Source organism: Podarcis tiliguerta (assembly GCF_965153285.1).
Source record: "Podarcis tiliguerta genome assembly, chromosome: 5".
Taxonomy (NCBI): Eukaryota; Metazoa; Chordata; class Lepidosauria; order Squamata; family Lacertidae; genus Podarcis; species Podarcis tiliguerta.
Genome location: NC_139538.1, coordinates 37409057 through 37426980, shown reverse-complemented (window position 1 = coordinate 37426980; position 17924 = coordinate 37409057). Strand labels below are relative to the sequence as shown.

Genomic DNA, 17924 nt, shown 5'->3' with positions numbered 1-17924 from the left:
CTTTGTCTCTGCTCAATATAGTATCGGCTCCGTTGTGTTTAGTCTGTCAAGCTGCATCTGGTACACAGCAGCACACTTTTAAGTGGATCCTTCTAAGTAACTTATAGGTAGTGTGTTCTTAGTTGTAATAGGAAGCTCAACTACAGTATCTAAAAGAATAATATTTTTTCCTAATAATTCTGGTTACAAATATGTCTCAACCAAGGGATCTGTTTTCTCTGATTACATATAAAACACAGGTCTGATATTTCTGCACTCCACCTCTGGATAGATGGCACCAATTGAGAATTGCTTACTTTGTAGTGCTGGTTTTCTCTCCTGCCTTTTTTTCCTGTTTCTGTGTCCCTTGGAGTGGATGGATGTTACACAGGTACAAGCAAGCTCTGAGTTCTGAGCCTCAGAGGTAGGCCCAAACTGCTACTTTTGGCAAGTCACGGCCACTTTTTCCTACACAAGATGTTATATGTGACATCAGGTGCAGGAAAGTTCAAGCTGTAGTTCCCGAATCTTCCTTTGCAGGCAAAATTCGGCACTTTTTGTTTTTGACACCTTTTTCTCTTCCGCACACCAAATTCAAAAAGCTGTGGCTTTAGAAAGTGCTCCCCGTTCTTCCTCTGCAGTCCTAGGTTGAAGTTACACTCACCTGATACCATATGACAAGTGGGTGTCCACACCCATCTGTCAAACTGAGCTGTGAAGAGCTGACCCCTTTGGTTCTCCACCCCTGTCCTAAGCAATAAGACTTGTTTGAAGAAGCAGCAGCAATGACTCTCAGGGCATGGAGAGGGCAGTGTTCACAAGGTTTTAAGCCACGGGTGCCAGCCTCTGAATGGCTCGCAGTTTGATAACGACACAACTAGTAAGGAGCTACTTGTGGGAAAACTGAGCTGAAGGGAAATGTGCCAACCAGCAAAGCCTGAGTAATATTTACCAGCGGAATATTCTCTGACGAATCCGATTTCTCTTTTGATATCTGTGTTGCAGTAGAAATCCAACATCTTGTAAAGGATGTAGGTTCATCACAGGAGAGACCATTTGTGAAGTAATACTGGTTTACCCTAGTGCAAGTATTTCACTGTATTCAAAGGCATGCTTAGCATAATTACATAATACAATTAACTGTTAGAAAGCCACTACCAAAAAACAACTACCAAAATCATAATGCCCGTGTCATAAACATAACAAATCTATTCCATAGTTGGAATACGGTGTCCAGTTCTGGAGAAATAATATTATAGAGCTGGAAAAAGATGCAGAAAGGGGCTACCAAAATGACCAAGGGACTAGAGTAACTCCCCTATGAGAAAAGGTTCAAAAGTGGGACCTTTTTTTAAAAAAGGCAAGTAGGTAGGGACATGATAAGTGGGGTACCAGCCCAAGCTGGTATAAGATGGTGCTAGCCGCTATAGCCACTTGACTTACAGTGACAAGGATGGATCAAGGAGCACCTCAGATCTATGCATTTACAAGTGCAACCCTGCCCAGAACATGCATTATTGCCCAGTCCCTGGGTCCACAAGATTTGTCTTGTAAGGATATGGCTTTTTGGTCTTCAGCCAAGAAGTTGGTGCTTCAACATGCTGGTCCAGACCTTGCATGGCACCTCCTTATTTGGGTACAACAGAGAAACAGCTGAGTATCATCAGTGTACTGGTGACAGCATGCTCCGAACCTCCTATATGCCAAATAATATTGGCATGTATGGACTTATAAGTCTGTCATCCTTTGGCACTTACTTAGGAATATACAACTCTGAAGGAACTAGATCAGTGTTTCCCAAACACGGGTCTCCAGCTGTTTTTAGACTACAATTCCCATCATCGCTGACCCCTGGTCCTGCTATAGCTAGGAATGATGGGAGTTGTAGTCCAAAAACTTACCTGGAGACCCACGTTTGGGAAACACTGAACTAGATTTCTTAGTAGACGTGCCTAGGATTGGGCTGCAAGATAAGACATTCTCTTGGACTGCATGGACTAAAATTTGCTCCTGCAGGCTGACTCATCTGTATTCCAGTATAACCATAATCAGCATAAAACGGTTTTATACTGAACTCCTGTCACCCTGAAAAATATCTCATTCTTCTTTAGAAGTGGGCTGTAAAATGAACCTCGATATGTCCCAGGGTAGCCTCTTGTAGGGTGCCAGGAATCTGAAATCGGTTACAACCAGACTAATGAGCCATAAAAGGGGACTTGCATGCTATTTTGTAATTCTCCACACTGGCAAAGATGTATTTGTTCACTTATTTTAATTGCTCCTACTCATGAATCTCTAATTGACTCTTCTTTTGAGGTTTGTACTAATAACTGTAGAGAGAAAAAATGCAGTTTTAGGTCTGCAATAAAAGAAGAGAGAAAAAACATCAAAGACTCCAGTTGAGTTTGTGTTGAAGTACCAGCAACTGAAGGCACTTTCAAAAGGGACAGCAGGGACAGTTCTTAGTGCAGGATGTGTCAATTGTGAATGCCATTAATGTGTTCTGGAAAATAGAATAGGGCCCCTTAAAAATCAAGAGCTATGTTCCAATCAGTGTAGGTTTTACTAATGTAGAAAATATAGGTTACGGGAAAAGTTTATTTCATTATAGCTTTCTCTGAATTTTGGGGGTGTTGTCTCATTCTCTGTGTTTGCCAAATAACTGAGAAGCATAGAGAAGATCCTTGCTCCCCTCCCTGGACACGAAGCCAGGCTTACCTTCTTTCTGTTTACAGCATGTAGTTCAACATAAAGTGTGTTTATAGAACGTATGTGAATGTTATCTTTGTACAGCAGGCGAGTTTTACACATGCTCACAGACACCCCTCTATCTTCCTCCATTCAGGAAAGCAGGAGGCACTATCAGAGCTCAAGGCCACAATCCAGCTATGTGAAAACACAAAAAGAGGGTAGAGAGTAGGGCTGGAGAGGGTGTGTGGCTGAGGTACAGTTGTACTCTAGGGGGAGCTGCCATATTTGCCCTTAGGACCCCCCCCCCCACTGCTTTAAGCAACTGCAAAGCAGCCCTGTGAGCAGTGCATATTAAGTTTATACCAGATGCTAACGTGAGTGTAGACTAGTGCTGAAAGAGGGAGGAGCAGGTGCACCTGAACTGATCTAGTTGTCTCCAAAGCGACAGCAGAGATGTTTCATGTTGTCGCTCTTTTCCCTGCGAAGCAATTGTTCCACCAATTGCTTTTATGCTTTGGCCCTGGTTGTGAGAGGAAAGACGTAGCAACCTGCCCATCATTTTCTCTGCACAGTAGTTAACTTCACATAGACACAAGATCATGTTTTGCAAACCAGAGCAGTGAGCTGATGACTCTGAGGATCAGCCTGTTCCCACTTGGGAGGATGAGGCTATCCACCACTGACCTCATTTAGAGAATTCTGGTATATCCTTGGGTGCTGTGCTGGGCTTATCATTGTACATTCCTTTTGATGAACTTCTTGTTCCTATGTGGGCCCAGCATAGAACACTACCTTGAGTCCTATGGACCCCCCCCCCCAAAAAAAAACAACCTGTACAAAATAATTAGGAATGACTAACAATTTCCCTCTTGCATAGTCCAGGGCCTAGTCATCTCAGTAGTTTTTGACATCCACCAGAAGTTCTAGGGAAAGTGCAACTGAGTTGGCTGGTTAATTGTCCCAACATGGTGTGCTGTGAGTACACTGCATTGTAATCTCACTGGGATTTATGTCCAGAACCTGTCATGCTCTTCCTGAAGATGTGGGTGTTAAAACAGCCAGGCACTCTGAGCCAGGCACCGAGAAAGGTATAAGATTCTACCACTGTGTAATGTAAGACACAACCCATCTATTGATATTTGATCCTAAATGTCTTGTAATTCTGGAAGTGGTGGAAGAAAGCATTCCAAGAGTGGCGTGGAGTAAGGAAAAGGTTTAGAAAATAACAGGTTTCTTGGTCTAGGGGTATGATTCTCATTTCAAAGAAACACAGAACTGAAGCGTTGGAAGGGATCTCCAGGGTCATCTAGCCCAACCCCATGCAATGCAGGAATCCTGTCCACAGCCATCCCTGGGTCGGCTCAAACCACCAACCTTCTGGTTAACAGCCAGACACACTGACCCATGGCGCCACATTCCTGATAAGCTATTCTTATCAGGGATGGGCCATGGCTTAGTGGAAGAGTACATAGCTGAGGGCACAGGTTTAGCAGGTCCCAGGTTCAGTTCTTGACATCTGACTGGATCTGTCTGAGACCCTAGAAAGCTGTTGCCAGCCAGAGCAGACAATGTTTGAGGCACAAACTGTGATCTAGTATAAGGAAGTTTTCCATGTTCTTATGTCTTCATTGTGAGGAGACTAGAGGTAGAAGATCCATCACCTTTCCTGTCCCTCCTTCCTCATGTTCCAACTTCTCCCCCGATAGAGAACTTAGGGTGCATAAGGCTAGTATTCCAGCACAGGACCGCATCATTCCTGTTAGCCCATCCCATGCTGTGAGGTCAGAGACAGTTTCCCCAAACAGGAAAGAGAATCAAACTGAAAACACGCACAGGCTTGGTTCATTGATTTCTTTTAATGTACTTCTAGAAGTCACAAAGCTGTGGCACAGACAAATACAGGCAACACAGGACACTGAGTTCACAGAAGTGTATTGGGAAGAGTACGCAAAACGGGTGCCACCATCGCAGCTCTAGCCAGGAAGATGGCTCAGTCAAACCAGTCAGACAGCGTGGAGAAGAGGGTTTCCCCATGCAAATCCACGACACACTGGGCAACCCCAACCCAGCATTCAGACATGCTGCCATGTCCTGGTTGTCATGCATCACCCCAGTGAGGGAAGGTGGGGCAGGGGAAGAGAGGAGCTGTTCCACTGCTTACTGCTACTTTGCAGTATGCCGCCGACATACTTCTGCTAGACAAGATCTTTGTGCTGGATGTTAACATGATAGGGGCAGAAGTTCTTGGTCCCGAATTTGACCCATCATTTGTCTTACAGCACTCCCCAAGTTGGGGAGGCACTTGGGGACCTCACATTCTCTGTGACTCCCATCTAAGGGACACCCCCTTCTGGACTCCTGCAATCTCCATGGCACCAGGCCCAGAAAGAATCTATAACCAATCCCCATTGTCCATCTGATTATTGAGTACATGATTCTTTAAATAGTGTCTGAATAAAAGAGTAGCCTGGGAAACAGGGATGGACCCTTTCTGGAGTGACTGTGCTGCCTGGAGTGAATAGGCTCCTAAGAGGGAGCCATGGACAGAAGAACACTCACCCTCTTAGGCTATGAGGAGTATACAGCAGTGGGTATGGAGTGATTCTGCAATGTCAGCCAGGTTGGCCTCAGTCACACTCCTACAGGCTCACAGTGGCACCAGCACTGCACTCAAAAGGCATGAGAAGGCCAGAGGAAGGGGTGGGGGAGTTGTGGGTGTGTGCAGGGAAAAACAATGGAGAACTAGTCTGGGGTGAGCAGAAGAGAAGATTGCAGCTAGAACCCCTTTTCGATGCTGAGCGTGCGACGGGTGACATGCTCAATCTTCCCAGACACATATTCAGTCAGGCTGATCTGGTAGTGGGCCAACATCTTCAGCATAAGGCGCAGGTTCAGCCACCATTGCTCCTTGGGGAGCCTGTGTCTGCAAGAAAGGAGAGGAAAGCGAAGTCAGCACCAGGGTTCAATCTGAACTGGGGCTCAGCCCTGGAATGTGTGATGTCATTAGCAATAAACAGAGCAGCTCTGTGCACCTGTGAAGTCAATTCCCCTCTCCTAGTTGGGGGAATTCAAATCTTTGCAAATTGCAACAGGAATTGACCTCGATCTTTACCTCCCAGAGGGATGTACAGATCAGATTCTGTGCTGAACACAGAAGGCTCAAAAAGTGTAGCAAAATGCGTATTTTATGATAAGGTATAATTACAAGTGTGTACTTTGATGGGAGGGACGCGGGTTAAACCACAGAGCCTAGGACTTGATCATAAGGTCGGCGGTTCGAATCCCTGCAACGGGGTGAGCTCCTGTTGCTCGGTCCCTGCTCCTGCCAACCTAGCAGTTCAAAAGCACGTCAAAGTGCAAGTAGATAAATAGGGACCGCTCCAGCGGGAAGGTAAACGGTGTTTCCGTGTGCTGCTCTGGTTTGCCAGAAGCGGCTTAGTCATGCTGGCCACGTGACCCGGAAGCTGTATGCCGGCTCCCTTGGCCAATAAAGCGAGATGAGCGCCGCAAGCCCAGAGTCGGTCACGACTGGACCTAATGGTCAGGGGTCCCTTTACTTTGACGGGAAAAGCTTACAGCAATTTGTATGTTGTGGGGAAAAGACATCCAAATATACATATTTAAACACCATTTAAACATTTTCTTCTGAAGTTTTTTAAAACTCAAAGAGATTAATGCAGAAATGGGAGGGGATATGGCTGAATACATGTGAAACTGACACAGATCGGAAACATACCGGCCCGCCCATATCCCTGTTTACAGGCAGCCTCCACCCATCTGTGGCTGTGGAGCATATCTTAAGTAAGAATCCATCAAGGGAGAGGCAGGCAAGGAACTCACCCAGCTCACTTTGATGCTCAGTATGCTAAATTCTGAACATTTGACTCCCAGGAGGGATGAAAGTGTCCCCACTGGCAAGCAAGTCACAAGGCTCACCATTTCCCAAAATATCTGGGCACTTCCCACTTCCCTTAGAAAGGAAGCACAAAACAGAGCTAAGAGGACTGTAGTTAACGCCTCACAGCTGCTCTGCCCACCAGTCCTTTCCATGAAAAGCACTGGCAGGAAGTGTCCTCCCTGCTCCCAGAATCTCACATTCCATGACTCGGATGGCAGAAGAGGTGCCTACTTACTCAAAATCTGTGACTTTCTTGAGCTCAGTCACTGGGCTAAATGACACAGCCTTCCTCTTCAGGCCTATCACGCAGGCAGAATCGGCAGAATTGGCAAATACCCGGCCTGTGGAAACAGAGAGGACTTTTAGGTGTGGTGCCAAGAAATTCTGACGTCAACCAAACGGCTTGCCATTACTTGAGAAGGCCTGGATGTGGCTACCCTGGTTGTCTCTGGCAGAGAGCCAGTAGCTATAGAGGCTCCTGGAACCCCAGCAAGTCAACAGGACTCAAGAAAATTAGTTGCATACTGTTTTCAATGACTATGGGCACACACTGAAATGTTGGTCTCGTGAGCAGTCCCCACAGAGCACTCAGTGGCTTCAAAGCACAAGCACAGCAAACCAAGGAGGCCTACTTTAGGATAGCATCCTCCTCCTAGGTACAGACAAGATGCTTCAAATTACAATGGTTCCCTGGGGTGCCACCCTGCACAGTCCTGGCTAGGCCCTGGCAGGGAATGGACCATCTCTCATGGTAAGGGGGAAGGCATATGTGCACAGCAGCCTCCTGGCATTTGTCCCTTACTGAAGCAGTGGTACTTCACCTGACTCCCTTAATCCCTCTGCTCAGTTGATTAGCAACCGTAAAAGTGGTTGACAGGTAGATGGAGGCATGGTGCATAAGAAGTTCACCTCATTCTGCCAAAGTTCTCCTGAGGATCTTCCCTATTACAAAACACCAGGGTGAAAATTTTTCATTCGCAAGGTGATCCTCTCTGAACATACCCTTGCGGTAAACTTCCTTCAACTTCTCCGACATCCACAGTACAGCTTTCACACCCAGCTTGGTGCCGTAGTTGCGGTCAAAGGGGGTTGGGGCACCTCCCTAGAGACAGAGAAAAGGAAATGAAGGCAGAGCCCAAAGGGTGGTCATGCCACTCCTGCTGCAAGGGAAGTCCAGCTGTTCTTCTGCTGGGGCCATCTCACTAAGCAGCCATTTTGCATGCCTCTTCTGCAAAATGATGACAGTTCAATGAAAACTAAACAAAAAACCCCGGTCAGCTGAAAGCTGGAAAACAGGACCTTGGCATGCACCCCACTGCCCTGAATGGAAGAAGTAGCTGATGAGTGTTTTCATGCAAGACAAAAAGTATTCCGGTTACAAACTCTCAAACAAAAGCTCTGCTGTTTTTCCCAGTTAATATCTGCCTGCCTGCCTTTTCTCCACCAGTAATCTTCTAATCCATTAGAAGTGACTTAGCCTGACACTGCCTTGTGGCTACCCAATATGTAGCAATACTTGCCTGCTGGAGGTGGCCTAGGACGTTGATCCTGCAGTCAAATATTCCTTTCCCTTCGGAGGAGTATAAGTTGTAGAGGAACTCAGTGGTATAGTGCTCATGGCACTTCTCGTTGCTAAGAAGACAGCAAAAGGGAGAAGGCACTTTAAAACACAGGCAGCTGCCTAATAATACCAAGTCAAAACTCTCAGTTCATCTAGCTCAGTGCTGTTGACACTTGACAAGCAGTGGATCTTCAGGGTTTCAGGAAGGAGCATTTTCCCAGGCCTGGTGGGAATCAAACCTGGGGACTTTTGCATGAAATGTATGTGCTTTACCTGCTGAGCTACAGCCCCTCCTCCCCTTTGATGCACTAAGTGAGTATGAATGTATCTCTCACAGAAAATACAGCATAGAAAGCATCCTGGGCCCAACTGATTTTAAATGCTGAAGCCCTCGGTGACGGAGTCTCATGTTTTTTATACACTGGCTTTTTCCATACAAGACCTTCTGCCCTCTGATTTCATAAGGAAGGCCCTGCTTCAGGTTTCATCCCCTGCTCCACAACAAGAATAAAGGGTGGGGCTTTCTTGGTAGAAATCCAATGAAACACACCAGGGCCACTCATTCTTAACTCATTCTTGATCTTGTTTCAGTGACTGGTTCCTGATTGTATGCTGCATTTTTATTGGGTTTTTCAGGATATATGTTTTAGCTTTTAAAAATATTTTCTGAGCTTCTGAATTCTGCACACTGACTTTATCTTAATTCCAAAACAAGGGAAATACAGTTTTTGGAAAGAAAAATCAAAATGAAGTGAGTTTGTTTGCACAAGTTAACAACACCAGGGATAAGAGCTTTGGAGAAGAGTCCTTTATGATCCAAGAAGTGTGCGGGATTGAATATTCTTAAAGTTTTGCTCTGCCAGGACTACACAGAGAACTGGGTTTCAGGCAAATGCTGACAAAATTTAGACAAAGGAAGCAGAACTAAACCAGTGACAGTGTAGCCAGCTACTGAGCACTGGCAAACCCATTCTCTCCCCTGTACTAGCCTTGCACTTGAGGAATCTCCTCTACCCTTTTTCCGCAGGACTGCGGTAGAATCCATCAGATCTCCATCCCGGCAGGGAGCCAAGCCTAATCTCATCACATTTCTAAAACCATCCATCTCTTTTCAGTGTTTCAGAGGTTTCTAGGCTGCAATTCCTTCATTTGTGCTGAGTCACTATTCACGCATGCTACAGAGATGCAAGTCTTGGCAATACTCCAGGGATTGGGTCAGCAGAGTCACAGAGAACAGTGCCAACCCTGTGATCCAGGAGCAGGTGATGGCATCCTGCACTATGAGCTGATGCTTCCCATAGTTCAGAGGCAGTGAACCAAGCTCCCATCATCCCTGAGCATTGACCATGTTGGCTGGGACTGCTGGGAGATGGGAGTCCAGAATCATTTGGAGGGCCACAGATGCTCCTATCACAGATATTGTACAGTATAGTACACTCCCTCTGCTGAACACATCACTTGCTCCCTCCTTTCTTGAGGGAGACAGTCTGAAAAAGACAGTCTGATGAACCCATTTTGAGCCCCAAATCTCTTTATGCCTTTTTCAGCTACCGTCTCAGCCTTTTTAAAAGAGCTGCTGCCATAGCATTGGCACACTCAATATAAAATTGTGTATTCAAAAAGCTACAGAGATAAAAGTTATTTCAATCCCAGATGACACTGAAGATTTCCATCTTCTTCAAGAACTGAAGCACGGCCGTTTCAGAGCCTTTTCCACAACTCACCGCAGTACTAGGCCTCTCTGAATGTCTGTTTTCATTTTGTCAGTTAAATGTTCAACATTTGCCTGGAAAGACACAAAGACCAATCGTTTTCATTGGAACAAATTTTGCTGATTCAAGAGAAAACAGCTCTTTAGAAAAAGGAAGAAGGAAATGTCACTTCTGAGCTACAGAGAGAATGAGATTAGATAAGACAAGACTATAAATGCTTTGCTCAAGCCTGACTGTGTTAGAATCAACTGTCATTAAGTGCAACAAACAAGTGAAAAGAAAAGGTTAACCAGGAGGGAAACAGAATGTTTTAGCAGCTTGAATAATCTTGGTCACTGTTGTTCTTGATAGCAACACATTTATATGAACAACAGTTGCTGCATTTGTTCCATTGAGATCAATGTAAGTCAGACTTCCCCAATCTGGTGCCCTGCAGTTGTTGGTGGACACCAACTCCCATCAGCCCTAGCCAGCCTGGCTAATGACCAGGGATGATGGGAGTTGTAGTCAGAAACATCTGGAAGACACTATGTTGCAGAAGGCTGTCTTCAAGTAAACCATTTTATAGCTTGGGTGTATTCATTGCCAGCAAAGCTGGCAAAGGCAACAGGCTCCCCCAGAACAAGAATGGAAAAAATCAGAGATGGAGAAGTGGTCACCATCAGATGATATATTGCTTTTGTTCTATGATCAGGAGTTTGCTAGCATAAATGCTTGTATAAGGCATGTCTAAGGAGAGGAGAGATTGTTGCCTCAAGCAAGCAAAATGCTTGTCTGATGTAACAGAGCTACTTTGAATTCCATCCTAACTGCCTTGGGCTTTGGAGCCAAAATTTGCTGTAGTGGAAAAGGGTGGCAGAGGGATAATTCATTCTGCCTCATTTTTAAATTACTCTGTAAAATGAGACAGACGAGTTGTCATGATGAGCATTGCCACCACACGTGGTCCAAATATCTCCTCTCTCTTTCAGCCAGTTCATCTCACCTGCACTTCCAATATCCAGATAAGTTACAGGATTCATTGGGAACACTTCAGTCTTCTCACAGATGGAACATGACTTATGTAAGAGAGGATGTCTGCATTTTATAGAACTACATATGTAATTTAGGTCTTGCTTTTTCAAATATTGTTTAATAATAATAATATTTTTTATTTATACACCGTCCTCCCTGGCCAAAACCGGGCTCAGAGCGGCTAACATCAAATGTATAACACATTAACGTAAAATCAGCCAATCAATTAAAATACATCCGGAAATCCAACCAGGATCAGAATAAAATCCAATCAGATGGCAACCAGCAGATTAGGGTTGGGGACCTTAAATGCTCACCAGGCCCAACTGTTTGTGCTGAACTTATATGAGCCTGTGAGAAAAATTGGGAGGTCACTTTCATGCAAGTTCTTATGAAAGGGGAGGGCTGCAACATGAAGTACACAAATCAATAACAACTTATAGGTTCCTGATAAGCATTGATTTGAAGTTTGGATTTTCCCCCCCAACCAGGAGTCATCTTCTTTTCCATATTCCCTTCTCATCCACCCCCAATTATCACCCAGTCGCCTGCCCCTTGCACATCTGACAAATGCCAGGAAACCATCTTTCTGTGCCACCTCACGACATTCAAACAGCACTTCACGTGCTCAATTCTGCCACCAGCACACCTTTAAGTCATGAATGGTGAAAGGATCTTCATAGACGTAGGCAGCATCAGCTCCTGTTGCAATGCCAGTCACTGTAGACAAATAGCCGCAGTAACCGCCCATCGTCTCCACAATGAACACTCGTCTTTTTGTGCCCGAGGCGGACTGCTTGATGCGGTCACAGCTCTACAGATCAGGGAGGAAGGAAAAGGATGCTTAGTTGCCCAGGTGTTAAGCTGAGTTTCTGTCTACCATTCTGGGGTAGGTGTAGTTTTACGTGGTCTGTATTACTCCCCTGCTCCACCTCCTGCCTCCTCTATCTTTCTTGCCAACATTTCTGATATATGCAATAGAAATACATTGATGAAACAAAGGTTATATAATTCATCTCCCCGCATGCCTAGTTCCCGGCATTCTGTGGCTGCTGGATAGACCCATCTTACCTCCATGGCAGCATTGACAGCTGTATCGGAACCCAGGCTGAAGTCAGTGCCTGGGACGTTGTTGCTGATGGTGGCTGGAATCACACACATAATGATGCAAAGCTCATCATACTGACCACGAGCTTCCACCAATTGTAGTACTCCCTCATACGCCTGCAAAAGACAAGAGTGGCAGAAATGTAAGCCACATACCCAAGCCTAAGCACTGGGCTGCAAGAAGTAAGAGATAAAAAGAAATTTTACACCTCTGAGCATCTTAAATCTAAATTTTGATTGACTCTCTTGAGCTGGGTAGGAGTCATGACCTTGAAATGAACCCTTGGAAACTGGCTATCTATCAGTCCAGAGGTATTTTTGATACATAGTCATTTAAAGCATATGTTTACTAAAGAGGATTGCAATTGTTGAAACAAAAGGTACTATGAAAAGAGACCAAAAAGAGACCAACTCTATAGATCTCACTATATACTATATTTAACCTAGTCAGTCATCACATGGTTTTTATTGGCTGCTTCCCAAGGGTCTAAAGGCAGGAGTGGGGGAAGGAGGATGGGTGGGGGGGGGGCAGGGAGAAAGGAAAACTCTTGTCTGTAATACATGATGGTGGGGATTACAGGAAGGCCTTGGTGTGGGGGAAAAGGGTGTCTGTGTATGGCAGTTTTAGTTCTTTGGTGGCTGACGGGGGGGGGGGCGGGGAAGCGAAGGGAGGAATTGGGGAAGCAGCAAGTGGAACTGGCAGGGGAGTGGTTAAGATGGCATTTAGAGATATGAGGGGGAATATGGGAGGGTTATTTAGGTGATGAGTGGAAGAAAGCTGGAAAGGAGGAGGAATTGGGATGGGGAAGGTGGAAGTGGATGGGGTTTAAAGGGCATGTGTTCTATGACTGAGCTGCAGCTCAATGTGGCTAATTCCAGCCTTGCAGTCTGTCTACACACTGAAGTACCAACATCAGTGCAATCATGCCTGGCCCAGCTTTTTAGGAAAAGGAGCGAGGCATTTCTCATTCAAATCTGAAAGTGTCCGATGAACTTCTCCACACCTCAAATCCTCCAACAACCAGCAGTGCATGGATGTTAAATTTCCGGACATTTTCGACAATCTTTTCCATGCACGTCTTGGGAAGCGTTCTGGCAAAACAAGAACAAAACAAGCTGTTAGAAAAGCTGCATCACGACGATGCCTGCCTCTTCCTGCTTTACCGCACCTGCTTAAGAATCGGATTGTCTTAGCACAGTGAAGGAAAAGAGAGGAGACGCTAATTCCATGAAGCAGGCAAAGAGATGCTTTGAAATCTTCCACGTTTAATTTGCTGCCTTACTTTCCAAATAACAGCATAAAGGCAAGCTAGAGCATGCGCCAACGGCCAGCCTTTGATAGGATATGTTCTTTGCCAAGGGAGCAGAGACAGACGGGCTCACTCCCACAGACTGGCAAGTGCAAGTCATTTAGGAACAATGCACCTTTTGTATTGCTTCCTGCAGAATGAATGGCCTACTGACCAGCAAGAGGAAACATGCTTATTAAACCAACTTCCTCCCACTTTGGCCATGCTAACAATTGAAGAGTACAGTCCAGATACTCTGGAAAAGACTCTTATGTTCAGATAAGCCCAGTAGAATAGGTACTTGGCCAGATAGCTCATAAAGATCTGTGGTCACTCTTCACCTGCAGAACTAAGCAGAAACGAGGCTGTCTATGTGAGGGAACATAATCCTGGCAGTTCACATAGCAGGTGGTTACTTCAGTCGCTACTCATCACACTCCCTTAAGAAATACTGTACTGCACAAGTGAAGCAGGGTTAGCACAGGAAAGGGTAAAGATGTAACATGCAAAACTGTTACATTAGCAATGGCCTTGTAAATGATTTGGAAATGAGTTCATGCTTGCAACCTGTGACTGTTCCAGCTATACAGTCTCTGCAATGGGATACAGCAGGGGTCAGCAAACTTTTTTTGGAGGGTGCAGGTTCACCGCCCCCCAGACCTTGTGGCAGGCACGCACCCAGCAGAGGGGGCTCCTCTCTCTCCCCCAGCCCCTCCCCTCCCCCTGCCTGCCTATGGTGCTGTCGGCGCAAGGGCTGGCTGGCTCCAGAGAAGCGCTGTGCTCTCCCAACTGCGGCTCCTGTGCCTGCCTTTGCGAGCGGCAGAGGCTGTCAGCGGAGGGACAAGCGGCCCGAAAGGGCTGCTTCGGGCCGCTCATCCCTCCGCCGCTGCCAGCCTCTGCCACTTGCAAGGGCAGGCACATTAGCAGCGGTTGGGAGAGGCACTGCACTCTGCCAACCACGACTCCTGTGCCTGCCCTTGTGAGCGGCACAGGCTGGCGGTGGCGGCAAGAGCGGCCCAAAAGGTGCTGGCTGGCTCCGGAGAGGCACTGCCCAAAATGGCACTCAGCTAGCTCAGCCTAGCCCTTCCTCCTCTATGCAGGGCGGGCAAAAGGATGAGGAAAACCCAGGAGGGAGGGAGGAGATGCCGCTGTAAGTGTGTGTGCATGGAAATGGTGCCCCCCCAAAAAAAAAATGGTGGCGCAGAAATAAAATTAACAAATTTTTTTAAAAGAAGGAATCTGCATGATTCACGGACTGTCCATGGACCGGATGCTGAGGGCAATTGGGCCGGATCTGGCCCATGGGCTGTAGTTTGCTGACCCCTGAGATACAGCAACAGGATATACAGTGAAATTATCTGTTAAGCCAACATAGCACAGCTGAGACCGAGGACTGTAAGGAGACAAATCTCTGTAGGACTGAATTCCACAGGTATTCTTGACTGGTGAAACAGTCCAATGAAACTTGTGTCTGTAGCAGATCTGGTTTTGCATTCATTACCACTTTAAATAAACCAGTTATTGTACAGGCTGCATGCACTTTATGGCAAGAGTGTGCAACTGGTGAACATTATCCAAATTCATACTTGCAGTACACATTTTAAGATCCTCTGCCCCATATGTAATTTATAAATGAGTGCATTTGCATGCACGCAGACCCCATCAGGTTTCAGACGCAATCATCACCATTGCCATCACATTTCAAACCCTCACAAAATTTCAGAGCCCACAGGAATAAATGGCAAGCTCAGTAGGTCCCCCTGCCCTGTTTACCAGAAAGGAGAGCAATTTGGATGAGATAATGCTTCCTGCCTGATGGGACTCAAGTCTCATGACATTATTATGCAAACCCAAGAGTTTGCAACATTTAAGACTCACCCTTTCTAACATTCCATAACTTGATTATCAACCTAAAGCAGGGGTGGGAATCTTTTTTGGCTTCACCAATGAGATCCTTATTAGGATCTGCCTTGTGGGTCAAATTTGACAGGTGGATGGGGTTACTTACCTATCAAGCATGTGGCATCATTATGACATCACATGACTGACAGGTGGGCAGGACTGCCCTATTGTCAAAAATCCCTTTCACCCCAATATTAAAGGCGGGGAGGAGGAAGAGGCTTCCAAAAGACTTTGCAGGTCTCCCTAACCTTTACAGTTAGAGTGAGACTGGGGGATTAAAAGGGAAGCGGGGGAGGAACCTTGCAAAAGCCATTGCGAGCCTCCCACTTTAAGACTTGCAGCATGTGGGTGGCCTATAAAGAAATGAGAGAATGAAGCATGGCAATTTCACATTGAATAACTATTTTGGAAGCCCTCCAAATGAGACAATGAAGAATTGGCAAGGAAGTAGGAAACAGAAAATATTATGTTTGCTTATCATACAGCACCAAAACATTCAGGAGAAGCAGATAAAGCATTCTATGAAAGAGAAATAAAATAAACAAAGGGCCATGAACTAACAATAATGAAGGATCCTGTAGAGATAATACAGGAGCATGAGGACTGTCCAAGAAGTTCAGGCATGCACTTTCCATTTCCGACAGCTGAAAAAATAAGATAGAAGCTTGGCAATTTTAGGTTTGCGTCTAAGAAATGAAGAAGACAAATGACACTGGAATGTTAAAGGGGGAAATTGTCTTTGGAGAAAGCTGGTTATGAGATGACTGTGGTAAGAAAAGAATATAGAATAGCAAAGGATGACTACATAGAAAAACTGACTGTCATAAACTTGGTATGTTATCAAGAGACCTTTCAGAGAAATATGTTGATATGTTGACAGTGGCCAGCAATTTTTAAGAATAAATCATACAGGAAAAACAACCACACAAACAATGAATTTCCACAACTGGAAGGCAGAGGCAAGATAAGCTGCAGGGGGAGAATTCTTAAATTACAATAGTTCTGTAATAAATTAAGCAGTGATACATCCCTAATCACCTTCATGAAAGGTTGAGAAAGGTTTGCTCTGTTTTAGGTGAAGGACAATTGTGTAAAACTGCTATGTTATGCTATGCTATGCTATGCAATGCACCCCCTGAGACAATAAACTAATTCCATTTTAGAACAAAAGATCCCTTGAACTGAGTGCCAGATTGCATGTGAGAATTGCAGGTTTGCATGCTCACTACACACTTTGTAACAGGTACCAACCTTTTGGAAGGTTTTACCTGTATCGTCCCCTCTTTGAACTCAGTCCTGCAATTTCTCCCCATCTGCAGAGAACCACTCTGTGGGCTGTCATGTCAACTTACCTTTTGGTCCCCAGCATGGATCCTCCACGCCCTAGCCAGCCTGCAACATCGTGCCAGCCCACCTCTCGGATCTACGAGAAGAAACATTTCATTAGACCTCTCATGATTCGCCCAGCCATTCCCAACTGCATTGCACCAGGTTGTCTTCCAAATCTTGGATTTGAAAGTGAAAGCAGTGTGGTTTAAAAGAAGAAAGATCAAATTGATATTTTGTTTCCTGTTACAACCAACTGCCCCTCACCTCCCCCCCTTCCAATCAGAAATTCGTAAGCCATGGTGCCAGTTTTGCAGCAGAAATGACAGATAGGGTTCCAAATGAATGTTGCCCTGTAGATGCTCTACTTTACAAAGAAATGAGAAGGACTAGTAGTCCGACAGGAAGGAGGACCTCCTCCCATCCAATTAGAGAGATTCACCTGTCCTTTGCTCAAGCCTTCAAAGCCATCATTCACCACATACATTGTGTGGCCTTGGCAGATCCCAACGCGCACAGCTGACCGGACTGCTGCGTTCATGCCGGCTGCAGGGGCTCCCACATTCAGAATGGCAATATTGAAATTGCTCTGCCCGGAACAGAAACAGATAATAAACAGCTGGAAGAAGTCATTGGCAGCACTCAGAGGGTGCTGGGAGTACAGCGAGCTTTTAGGAGGTACCTCTGCTACAAAGCAAGCTGTGTAAGAAGACATTGTGCAACTTCCTTGTCCTGCAATACTTCAGGTAAGTATTTTGAGGACTTCAGAGAAGACACTGAGTAGCCTCGGCTGAGATGTGCCTCATTTCCTTGCATAACCATCTCAAACAAGGTGGTCCAACTTTTCACACCAAGCGGGCCGCAAGAGTACTTTGGCACAGAACCCAAGGGCTGCAAACTGCCTTGTTGCACGGGGGGAAGGAAGCAAGGCCAAAATTTGACACCCCCTCTCAGTCCTTGCACTGCCTTCCCAAAACTGGCTAAGTGAGGCACCGGTCTTTTGGAAGGAACTGCGAGGCTCTGGCAGGGTCCTAGACTCCTCCCACCTTCTTCCCAAAGCTGGAAAAGCACTACCTAGGCTTTGGGAAGGAGGAATAAGGACTCTAGGACCCTGCCAGAGCATCGCATTTCCTTCCCAAAGTCCAGAGCCTCACTTACCCAGCTTTGGGAAGATAGCATGAGGGTTGGGGGGGGGGGGAGAGAATAAAATGTTGCTGAGGGCTGCCAAAAAAGGCCACACGCTGGACTACCCTGATCTAAAAGAAATGATAGGAAGACCATATATCAACATAACAATTACAGTTCACAAAGTCTTTGCCTAACTTTTGGCTGTAGAAGAGGCTCAAGTTTTTCCACCCTGTGCAAGGAGTTCAGAGCTCCGTATAGCAGCAGCAGCATTGGGTCCTACTTTCACCTTCCCTCTCCATCTCTTTGCACCTCTGTTC

General features: G+C 45.8%; 1 protein-coding gene across 6 annotated transcripts in view; it reads right to left on the bottom strand.

Annotated features, from left to right (window-relative positions):
• Nucleotides 1-4507: 4507 nt before the first annotated feature.
• The window catches only part of PFKL (phosphofructokinase, liver type), a 42311-nt gene continuing 28894 nt past the window's right edge, over nucleotides 4508-17924 (bottom strand). For 3 of the 6 annotated variants that reach the window (XM_083443227.1, XM_083443231.1, XM_083443229.1), the window contains exons 13-22: nucleotides 16922-17068; nucleotides 16506-16576; nucleotides 12967-13054; nucleotides 11927-12079; nucleotides 11505-11669; nucleotides 9854-9915; nucleotides 8089-8200; nucleotides 7571-7670; nucleotides 6804-6909; nucleotides 4508-5593 (exon numbers count right to left, since the gene is read on the bottom strand). In XM_083443227.1, the coding sequence (XP_083299353.1) occupies nucleotides 5446-5593; nucleotides 6804-6909; nucleotides 7571-7670; nucleotides 8089-8200; nucleotides 9854-9915; nucleotides 11505-11669; nucleotides 11927-12079; nucleotides 12967-13054; nucleotides 16506-16576; nucleotides 16922-17068 (1152 nt within the window). In that variant the 3' untranslated portion in view covers nucleotides 4508-5445. Of the gene's footprint in view, nucleotides 5594-6803; nucleotides 6910-7570; nucleotides 7671-8084; nucleotides 8201-9853; nucleotides 9916-11504; nucleotides 11670-11926; nucleotides 12080-12966; nucleotides 13055-16505; nucleotides 16577-16921; nucleotides 17069-17924 lie in introns of all 6 variants that reach the window. The other 3 variants (XM_083443226.1, XM_083443230.1, XM_083443228.1) reach the window with 1 other exon arrangement.